Source organism: Motacilla alba, chromosome 6 (genome assembly GCF_015832195.1).
Source record: "Motacilla alba alba isolate MOTALB_02 chromosome 6, Motacilla_alba_V1.0_pri, whole genome shotgun sequence".
Lineage (NCBI taxonomy): Eukaryota > Metazoa > Chordata > Aves > Passeriformes > Motacillidae > Motacilla > Motacilla alba.
This window is the reverse complement of record NC_052021.1, coordinates 12,077,356-12,088,850: the sequence shown is the minus strand read 5'-3', so window position 1 is coordinate 12,088,850 and position 11,495 is coordinate 12,077,356. Positions and strand designations below refer to the sequence as shown.

At 41.4% G+C, this 11,495-nt stretch overlaps 1 protein-coding gene across 1 annotated transcript in view; it reads right to left on the bottom strand.

The window, feature by feature from the left end:
• The window catches only part of ZCCHC24 (zinc finger CCHC-type containing 24), a 108,023-nt gene that overhangs the window by 8,375 nt on the left and 88,153 nt on the right, over nucleotides 1–11,495 (bottom strand). Inside the window, exon 3 of the mRNA XM_038139990.1 lies at nucleotides 6,752–6,916. Coding sequence (XP_037995918.1) covers nucleotides 6,752–6,916 — 165 coding nt within the window. The remainder of the gene's footprint in view (nucleotides 1–6,751; nucleotides 6,917–11,495) is intronic.

Here is an 11,495-nt window from a genome sequence, read left to right as displayed (position 1 = left end):
GAAACAGGCTATTTGACTCAGCTCTGATTGCTTCTACATGCTAGCTGTGCTCTGATTAAAGAGAAAAATACAGCAGTTATCATGTTTATTGATATAAGCCAGATTTTTTTTTTTTTTTTTTAATATGCAAGGCCTTGGGAATCATTTTTCCTGGAAATAGTGCAAAGGACATTGGGAATGCCTTGAAGCGCCAAGAGTTTTTGGATGGTTTTCAGAAACAATAGCTCTCCACAGTTTGCTTTCCCCCGGCGTTGATTGAGCTCAGCTTTTTGGCCTGCAAAGCATTTTGATTTCAGAACTGTTATTGTTACCAGTATGTTACGACACAGGCTGGGGAGAGAGGGGTTACAAATGCAGGAAAGCAGGTTGCCAAGGGCCAGCTGGAAGGAATGAAGCCGTGCAGAGCCCCGACTGCATTTCTGGTGAGGTGGTGGAGGGCTGAGTCTTTGAAATTGGTAGTGTACTTCTGTGGTTTGCGTCTCAAAACCATTTCAACCCAACTTTTGCATAAAATGAAATCCCAGCTTATCTCCATTTACCGTTTTCTCCTCATGGGTTTCTTGTAAAGGCAAAAAAGAACCCTTTAATCACCCTGAGTAGCAAGTGCTCTTGTCCTGCTGCTGTCTGTCACTAATTGAGGAGAACCTAGAAGTAATAAACTTATATTCTTGGAACCTTTCTAACTCCATGCTAAAAGTGTAGGATGTTAGTCACAGAGCTGTGTGTCCATCAGGGCTGGGCTGTTCTCCCCAGCTCTGATGTGGTGGGAGCGGAGGGGAAGGAGAGGGCACTGCACAAGAGTGTGCAGCAGGGCCTGGCTGTTGCACACTGTGTCAGCTCTGGGGGCTGCCTGAATTCTGCAGGAGACACCAGTAACTGAGGAGGCTGCAAGAGCTCTGCACTGCTGCTGAGGACTCAGCCATGCACTTGGACAGGGTGTGGAGAAGAGGACAGGCTATTTGGCTGAAAAGTTAACTCTTTTCTTAGAAAGCAGTGAAATGGGTCTTGTAGAACAACAGTAAATCCTGCTATGCTCCTCAGGGGAAAGGTATCCTTTTTTTTCCGTTAAGTGGAGAGTTTGACCGCAAAAGTTAAGTTAAATTTTGTTATCTTTTTTATTTTTTATTTTTTTTTAATGCAAGCATCCACAGTTGTATTCTTCCGGACTTCACTTTTGTGCATCTTTGTTTAATTTTCTCCTGGTAGTTGCAGGGTGGAAATAATCTTGTGCAGCTCCACCAGGAAAGCATTTGGTGGTGGTGAATAAAGATATTGCCGCAGGGGAATGAAGCTGACAGAAATTTATATTTATATTTCAATTCCTGACCTGCGAATTAACTTTTGACTATGAGTTATTGCTGTCCCAGTCTAGATGTACTGCATGACCTCTGCATTCCCCAACAGTCAGCTGAAACCCCAAAGCTCTCAAACAAAAAACTCACCCTTATGAAGTGTTAGGTGTTAAAGAAAGCATCACTAGGATATCTTGAGGGAAATTGCTTCCACCAAGGTGTAGAATGGAATAATCTGTCTGCTTCTGTTTGTATTTGCTGCTGTGCAATGGAACAATTTAATTGCACCACTGATGGATAGAAGATCACATCAGAATTCAAATGAGAGAAAACACTTAAAAATAGTTTTGTGGACTCATTTACATCAAGACTTAATGCAGCAAATGAGATGATTAAATTTTAGATTAGGAATGTGAAGAGAAAGGTTCTGCAGCTATTGCTGGCAGGATAATAGTTAGGCTAACAGTCTTAAGGAGCCATGCTTCCCTCAAGAAACACATGCTATCATGAATTTGTAAATTTTTAGTCCAATTAAAAAAAATGGGCACTGGGGAAGAAAAGATTAAATACAATGTCCATTTTTGAGCAGCAGACCCTCTGCTTTTCTATCTGCGTGGGGGAAGAGGGACATTACCAAGGCCCTGGGCTGTCACTGTGAATCCAAGAGACAGTGATAAGAAGGCAGCAGATCAGAGGCAGGATGCTTAAAGAGAGCAAGCAGCCTCTGTCAGCGGCATGCCTCTGGGACAGGCTAGCTAGGAATGAATGATAACAGCATGAGATAAATGGTGAAAATCTCTTTTTTCAGAGTTCAGAAAAGCAGCAGTCTGAGGTGAAGTGTATTCCCATAGCTGGAGTAGACAAGCGTGGGCATGCTGGAGAGGGTTTATTAAATCTGAAGAGTCAAAAGATCATACTTGTAGGCTTCAGACTGTTGAAGCCTACAAGTATGCAGGGCTTGAATGATCATACCCACCCCTCCCCATACTGAGGGAAGCAAGGTGTCTGTGGTTGCACTCAGATATGAGAATTATGATGAGACTACTGAATTGCCCATGAAAGTAATAACTTGAGTATCATGAGGTATGTATTTACATACCAAATTATTTCCAGTCCAACAGTAAATTCCTGACAGCTGGAAGAAAATAGCGTCCAAGAGGACAAGTCAGTCACCAGATGGCTGGTACTGCACCAGGGCAACAGCTGTCATCACAAACAGCACTGGCCTTAGCCACAAAGTCGGAGAAGAAGCCTTGATAAGAGGCCAGCCAGGAAATAACCACGGGTGCAGATGTTGCTGCTATAGTAGGCAGGGGAAGAAAATGAGAATTCAGAGCTTGGCATCTGGGCTGTAACACTGCCAAGAATGCTGGTGAATGACTATAAGGACTGGCTCTGTTGCTGAAGCAGGGTAAGAAAGAGGATAAACAACTACAAAATCCAAATTTCTTGGAAGAATAGGAGAGGTTTAAGTCTTGTCTGAGATTCCTGTTTACATTTAGAGTAGCTAAAGTGACTACCTGGGAAACAACTTTTGAGATTGCCATAGAGCAAATTTGTCTGGGTAGTTCTTTAGTTTGCAGTTAGGCTTGAGCTCAATGGGCCTATGGTTTTTGCCCCATGCTCTGTGCATTCCTGTAAGCACTCCCATGGGAGGGTTTGTCACTTGAGAGAGTGGTGAAAATGCAGGAGGAGGAACACAGTGGAATAATTTAGCAATGCTTGCTTGAGGAGCAGTTTTGCAGCTCAGGTGTGACAGCCACCTGATTCCCTACTCGGTGGATGAGTTGGGGAATGAACGGCAGCAGCCCTCCTGTCAGGCTCTTGTGTTACTTCTAGTAATACATGCTCCACCATCTCTTTTAAATACAGAGATTCAGAGCTGTATTTATAGAGCACTCTAAAGTATATACACAGCTGTAAAAGTGCTGAGAAGACTTTTCCTGCCTCAGAGAGATTAAAAGCTCATTCTCACAGCTAGGCCATGTGGACTAAGAGCCTAGGGCTGAATTGAGGCACCCCTTGTGGGGACCTGGCCCGGGATAGTTTCCTGGAGTGAAATGAGCCTCCAGGAACAATGAGCAGGTGGCAGGAAAGTGTGGCTGCTCTCCTCTCCAGGGACTCACTAACGAAAGGTATGCATAGGAAATCAAGATTTGAGCATAGCTGCACAAGCCATTCACAGAGCCAACATATGTGCTTGAATGGCTACCCCAGAGCGATCCAGGGTGGAGATCATTATCTTCAGTACTCTGATTATTATTGCCTGAGCCAGTTACATGGAAGTACTTCAGCACCAAACCATTCTTTGTGAGGCATGGACAAACCTTATAGTACTGGGAAGTCCATGGATTTGCAAAGTGGCTGGGGAAGATGAAATACAGCTATGGAGATGAGGATGGGAGAAAAGGGCAAACCTGGCAATTGAGAAGAAACTCCTAATTCACTGCAATGAATTCCAGTAATCCTGGAATAAGGTTTTCAAACTTTTGTCCTAAACTGAGCACAAGCATCCTGCTCTCCTACAGTGACACAGCAAGGCTCGATGGCCTGTGATTGGATTTCAGCTGTTTAATAGACTCTGCAAGGTGATCTGTTTGGTGACAAACTGGGACAATGCAGAGATATCACTAGACCACTCAAGAGGCTGGGGAAGAATCCTCAGAGGTGACTATTTTGTCTTGTCTATACACACACACGCACCTTTCTGTAAATGTCCACCACTTTTTAGGACGGGGTGTGGAACAGGGGGAGTTGATTTGACCTGGTGTGAGTTTTCAGGATGAATATACTGAATGGAAACTTTGTATCATATGCCCTCACCAGGGAACTGTGGTCCTTGACTGTTTTAGATATGGGCTGAGATGTTGACAGTTTTTATAGTTTTGGAAGCTTCTGTAACTTCACAAAAGGTTACTTCATGTTGATGGACCAGCAGTGATTTTCATCTGCTGATAAAATGACCATTAGCTTTTAAAATAATGTTCCAAGATACCTTTTCTTGTTTTCTTAGGTTTCAATTATATGTTTACAAAAGGGTAGGGCAAAGAGTAAGGAGATGAAGAATTCCAGCACATTGCTGAAGAGAAATATTGACAAGATTGGTTGAAAGGAGAAATAATTTATTTCGCTAGAAGTAAATACTCTCTGATCTTGAAAGGAGGTCAGACTTCTTCAGTTCATCTGGTTTTGTTAAACTTCAGAGAAAACTTAATTTATTGATTATTTGTACTATGATCAATCACATCACATATTGTGATGACACTGCTGTTTTGTAGTGTCTGTCTGCTGTTTTCTTTAACTGCAACACTTAATTTTTTTTTAAATGGAGTTAAAATGACACAAGAGACCCATGGTGTGTAGGGGGAAGCAAGATATTTTTTCAGGTGAATTATTAAACTTGTCCAGTGGAAGATTCAGATGAGAATGTAAATACTCTGATCCCATATAATAAATGCAGAAGGCACACATAATTAACTGAGGACATCCACTGAGAGGGAAGTGAGGGCTTAAAAACCTTTATAAGTGCATAGGAAATAAAACATGAATGAGGCCCCTGCCATGGTAGATACCGACAAGATAATCAAAATCTAAAGAGCATATCTAGAAAATGTTAAGGTGGTGTAGCAGAGCTATTTAAAAAATAATAAATAATAGAAATATACATAATATATGTAAATAAATAAAAATAACATACATAAATAAATATAAATAATAATACAAATAAATAATAAAACCATATGATGTGCACAAGACCTTTTTGTGCTTTAATTCTCAAACTAGAAATATTGGACTATTGAAATCATTCACCGTGCTTTTACAAAATACAGTTTTTGGTATAAGAGTACCAGTGACTAGGTATAAAGTATATTCCAATATACAGTGGGGCAGAATAGCTCCCCGCTGATGAATGTTGATAAATGTTTAGAGAGTCTGGTGTGGCACTGGATGCATGTCCAAACACCAAGTATGGGATAGCAGACAGGAAGCTGTGCCAAGAAGCAGCACAGACCTCCTGCAGCCTAGTAGCTCTCTGCTGCTGCTGGCTCTGTGCATGAATTGATGCTGCTCCCTTCACTGCCTGTTGCTGTTATGGTTAATCAGAAGCAGCACAGGGCACCTCTGGAAGAATGAAAAGGACTAGAAAAGATGACAATGGTAACACTGAGAAGTAGAAGCAGATGGAGGTAAGGCAGTGACAAAAGGACATAGAATCTTTCAGCTTGAGGTTCAAAGTTCACATTTTGGGGAAGAGCACTAGTGACTGGTTACAAGTTATTTATATTGGGAAGCATAGCTGAAATGCACTCTTGTCTTGAAAATCTCAAATAACTGCAATACCTGCTGCTGGGACATGAACACATGGACAGACACATGCTCTTCCACATCCATGAGTTGTGGTGTGCTTAGGGAATAGCATGGAAACCGTGATGGGGTTGACTGTGGAGAGCTGCACTGCACATGCTGTGAGGATTCCCCAGAAAGTGCATTGTATGTGGTTTGGTGGCAAGCATAGCTTATGGAAGCACTGCAGATTGCAACCCTCCCACAGTGTGTGTCTGACTTTAGTACTGCTGTGCAGACTGGACTCCTCCAGCTCTGCCATGAGGGGCAGCTCTGCACAGTGGACTACTAGCAAAACTTTATTACAAAAATGTACACTTCTAAGTCTATAATGCCTCCTGTACAGTGTGGATGGGATACTTCTTGAATGATTTCTTGACCCTTTGAACATCAACATAAATGATGGAAAGAATTTTGAAGAACAAGGTAAATATTTATAAATTTGTGCTATAAATGGTCTTGTGCTAGCAATGGTCCTGTGATTTCTCTCAAGACCATACTTCTGTGCATGTGCTAAGTGACTTAGCCTGGATTTTGGATTTTTTAGACAAGCTGTCTTAGCAGAGGTAAGGAACAAGAGGCATTGGAAGCTCTGAGATTCTTATTTTAAATTAGTGTCATTAACCAATTTTGTAAGCAGGAGTCATCTTAATATTGTTCTCCTTTATCACTACTCTTTGCAAGTAGAGATAGCCCCTTGAGAAAACCCAACAAGTGAAAAAAGCAGTACACATGGGAAGTAACTCTGCTGACACCAGTGGAATGAAACAATAAATTGGTGTAAATATGAAGAGAATCAGAAGAACTACAAGGCCAATTGCTACTGCTGAACATTTTTTACTCTTAAGATTAAAAAGCCACAGTCTCTTTCTATAAAAAAAGGCAGGTAAAGATTTTGGGTTTGAGGTATTTGTACTGAAAGAAAGAACATTCAAATTTTGCAACTCTGATGACGCCTGTCCAGATTTCCAGGACTGAGACAGCTCATCTGGGAAACATTCTCTGTAGTGTGTTGCAGTGCATGTCTAGTTCTTTTTAAGTCTTACCCACTCTTTACAAAGTCAACAGCATTCCTAGTTCCAAGCCTGTTGCCATCAAGTCTGCATTTCTCCTACCTGTTTGTGAGGATAGACATTAATGTGGCACTTGATACATTCTTGTCCCATGTTAGCCCAGGAATTTCCACTCATCCATTTTCTCTTGCATTTGGGGCACTTATATTCACCAAAGCAGCGTTTCTTGCCCTGGTATGGTGTCAGGCCTTCTCCTTTTGGACGAGCCTATAAAACAAAAGGAAGTAGCAATGAATGACTGAAAGTGGATGGGTCTGGGTGTGTGTAGTAGAAAAATAAAGACTTTTTTTAATTAGGAAACTTTGGCCAGAAGATATTGAAAGTAAGTGTGAAGGACATGTCCCTTTAATGAAGAGTTCATATGTTGAAGCTAGAGTTTAACAGTTCTGAGAGTAGTTTCTGTAGGAAGTATTCAAAAGTTCAAGAAAACATAATGCTTGTTAGTTACACTGAGTGTTTAGAAATATACCCTTTCACTTTTGGAATAAATAGTTTTAATATTAGTTTCATTATGATAAAATCATCTCTATTGAGTATACATTACTAGCAACATATATATCATTAGGAGGAGTAGCTCGTTAGTGATAAAGGACTACTTTTTTACTAGAAATTCCAGTTTAGAAATCTAGTCTATTTTCCACTAAAATCCTGTAGTTAAGAAGATTTTTAATAGTTCTGCTTTTTGCAACCTATATGTTATCATATGGGAATGCACAAACTGGGATTGAGTATGATGGAAAGACATTCTGACTAGTGGAAATAATAACTTTTATTAACTTTATCTGTTTTCTGGCTCTTTGTAAATGGTTTCACTATTTCTGCCTTTTGAAGGAAACAGGAAAGGATTCTCAAATGGTGTGTTGTGATGTCTGAATGTTAAATGTTCCTTAAAGAAAGCCTTTTTATCTAGGGAAGCCAGTAGAGTTGACAGTGACCGTACGCAAATACCAGGTTTATTTTTTGTACATGCATTCACTCACTAAAACTGTGTGTTGTGCTTAACAAAATATGGTGAGGTATATGAAGATGAGGGTGTTGCATCCAGCTGTGCTAGAATAGCTGTAAAGATGAAGCCATTTTCCCAGAGTCCCTAGCAGGTGTTGAAACACTGTCCATGTCGCTGTGTTTAGTTTGTTGCTGCCTAGAGGGAGATACTTTGCCTGTATAGTGGCAGTGTACTATGATCACCTATCAAAGGGTTTTTTGTCACTTACTTACATGTCAGGCCTAAGAAGCTTTCCTTTTTTAAGGCTTCCAGATAAAGTTTACAAAAGTGAAATGAGCCATCATGCTGGGAAGGCATTTGTTTTTGTTTTGGGAGTTTGTACGATTTCTCAGTGTGTAGGTCTAAATTGCTTTCTATGTGAAAACACGGGTTGCAAAAGCAGGTGGTTGGCAGAAGACCTGAGCTTGGCAGGAGCTCTGAGACTCAGGCTCCAGTGGCCGATGGAGATGGTGAACACTGTGTTACCTCCTGGGTCGCATGTGGGAGCAAGAAGGGAAAGGAACATTGAGTGCGCTCTCCCCCGCACGCTGTGGGTGGAAGAGCAGGGGACACCAAACCTACTCCAGCCTTTTTTTTTCTTTCTGTAGTGTCAGTAAACAACATTCTCTGGGGTTTTAATGCTTATTCCTCAGCATAGCAATATTCTTTAGAAGATCAGATCAGTAGCAACCTCCATTACAAACATCTATAATAATTTGCTTCTGACAAGCCACTGTAAATATTCTGGCTGACAACAAAGATAAAGCTGACCAGGACACACATATTTACAGTAGTATAGCACAGAAGAAAAAATAGTGCATTGATATAGTGAGAAACATTCAGACTTCCACAACTGAGTGAGTGCTGGCAGGCACTCAGAGTGTAGCTCTCCAACCCATGGTGTCCGTTGATAAAGATGAGAGATTGCAACTGAATGTAGTGCAGGAAAATGTCAATTTACAGAGACATCCTTATTCTGGATACTTAATTTGGTTCTGCCTCTCAGGAGCTCATAGCACAACTCAGTGTAAGAAGAAGCCACATGCTCTCTTCATTTAGAAACCCTTATGGAATTGAACAGAAACCCTGCGTTCAGAGAGCTCCTGTGTTTTAGACACCTGCCCTCTCCTCCTGAGGCATCACAGATTGTTTTATTTGCAGTTTCTATTGGGTGGTGTTATTGAATGGAAGACAAATTATTTTGATTCTCAGATAAAGTCATCTTCTACTTAAACTCCTCCTGCAGCCAGACTTGAAAATGCAGCTCAGTGCCCCTAACAAGCAGCGGTCCTTTCAGAAAATGTGTACTTCACAGGGTTCATTATTTCCAAAAGAAATAGCACTGACTTTGGAGACAGAGTGCATCTTGGAAGTCTTGTAAATGTTTACAAAGAGTATTTGAACATAACACTCCCACAGCAATATGTTATGTCAGCCATAAAGAGCATTTAAACATCAGACTCCCACAGCAATATGTTGTGCCAGCCACAATTCCCAGATGGGAAACTCAGAGACAGCCACTTGGGCGGGCCAGTGGCTGTGGGTTTGTGCAGGTCACATACGTGACTTCAGAGACACCAATGCCCTGAAACGCTCTGCCCCTCACATGCACAGGGAGCACTGAAGTTACTGGTCTGTTAAGTCCTCTGTGTGTACAACTAGGCATCAGAAATGGAGGCTTTCGAAATTAAAAGCTACTTTTAAAATCTGGCTTCTCCAACTTTCTTGGTGAATCAGAAGCAGAACCAGGAAAAGAATGTAGGAGGCCTGACTCTGTTGGTTATTTCCTGTTATAATTGCTAGACTAAACTTTTGATTTATTTTTATTTTAACTTTTTGACTGTCACAGCTCTCTCCTCAGTCAGTGATTCTAATTAGTTTGTGGGCAAAGTTACAACATTCTCTGTAGGTGTTTTGCTATTCTGCTTTATGGATGTTTACACGTTGCCCTAATAGATATTACTTTCCTTCCCATATCTTCAGTTTCCCAAGCTGTGCCCCACAGGGAATTTGGACTTACAAACAAGCAAGCTCATTTTCTCTAGTGGGAAACATCATTAGGAACCACTGACAGCAGTGAAGGCAACCCTCCAACTCCCTCCACCCTGCAGAACCAAACAAAACAGGTATTTGACAGCATTTGGTAGAAGGTGAAATCTGAGCGAGATACACTAATGGCCTGGGAGATCTGAGGCTGGGTGTTCTGGTTTGTTTGTTGCTGGGGTTTTTTTGTAGCTGTTGGGTTGTTGGGTTTTTTTGTTTGGTTGTGGTTTTTTTTTTTTTTTTAATTTAGAGTGTCTGGCTCCAGCAGGAGCACAGCTGAATTGCATAAACATTTCCAAGAAACAGCCTGCTCCTTGGCACAGAAGCAGCCAGCCCTGCCCACAGGGTGCTCGAGCACCCGGTCACTCAGCAACTGAGCTATCTCAGTGCTCATTCAGCTGGAGGGCAAGAACTATTTTCACCAGAGGTTTTTCCTTAACTAAATGCCAAAAGAGAGCAAGAAGACACATTTTGTCTTTGGTAATAACCTAAAAATCCTTACTTTACAGAATGTGGGATTTACTTTCTTTAAACCATTAGCCTCCTATTCTCTCTCCACCCCAGCTCCATTTGAATGGTGGTTAATAACAGGCTTTGGTTGGTGTTTAGGTCCTGCAATTCCTGTATTGAGCATTCTTTTCTTACTCTGTCTGCAGATAGGGATGTATTTATTTATGTGCAGAGTTAATCTGGCAAAGTTATGCTCCTATTCATAATGGCACAATATTTTGTTGTCACCTGTAGGCCCAGGTAAGTGTTTGGCATGGTTTCTATACTTGGCTGCAAAAACTTGGTGTGTCTTCATTTGGATGTTTAAAGGATTTACTGCATCCTGGGCAGCTAGGCTTTTGGGGAGGATCAAAACCAAACAGATTTTGCTACGAGGACCAGAAACTAGCCATCGCTTGAAGTATGTCTCATTGTCAAGATCTAGCTATTAGGGAGTTTTATGATGTTTTGACTTTGGACAAGCACTGGCACAACTGCCATCACCTTTGCAGGTGTATCTAGTCAGTGTGTGTGTTTGCCTTGGCTGGAAACAATCATTGTACAAAGCCAGTGAATTTTGTGTGGCACAGTAACAAAAATTACCTCAATATTCCATCCCTCACTGACACCCAGCTGTCTCTATTTTTCATCTTCTTTCTTATTTGAGCCAAAACCACAAATTGGCCATCATAAGATTTTAAAAGTGTTTAAGTTGAGCTTTTCTGCTGGTAACTGGCCAGTCCAGCTCTCTGTCAGCCTATCAGAGTGCATCTCATGAGGGATCTGCCAAATCACTCTGCAATGACGTACATAATAAAGGACTCTCTGCTTTCCCTAAACAATTCCCTCAAAGTAGCAGTTTGCAGAGTCAGCAAAAACAAAACATGCTCCCCTCCCCCAACATGCCCTGCTTAAAACTAGATTCATTATAAACAACATGAGGCTGAGTTTCCTCAAAGCAAAATGCAGAGACACAATTTAATGCTTTTCTTCCCCTCATCTCCCCCCAGGTTTGTGTTACACAGCTGAAAGGGCTCTGTATAGCACAGGAAAAGATGAAATCAGCCTAACATTGGTAGGTGGATCCCCTTCACAGAAGAACTCTGAGAGTCTGCTTGTATGCAGGCTTCATCAAATGAAGAGAAAAGGGTAACAGCAAACAACAGCTTGATGCACTGACTGGCTCCTGAGTGGTTTGTGGGAGTGGGAGGGTCAGAGCTGTATTTTGGAATGTGAACGCTCCAACACTCTCAACTGAAAGTCAGCACA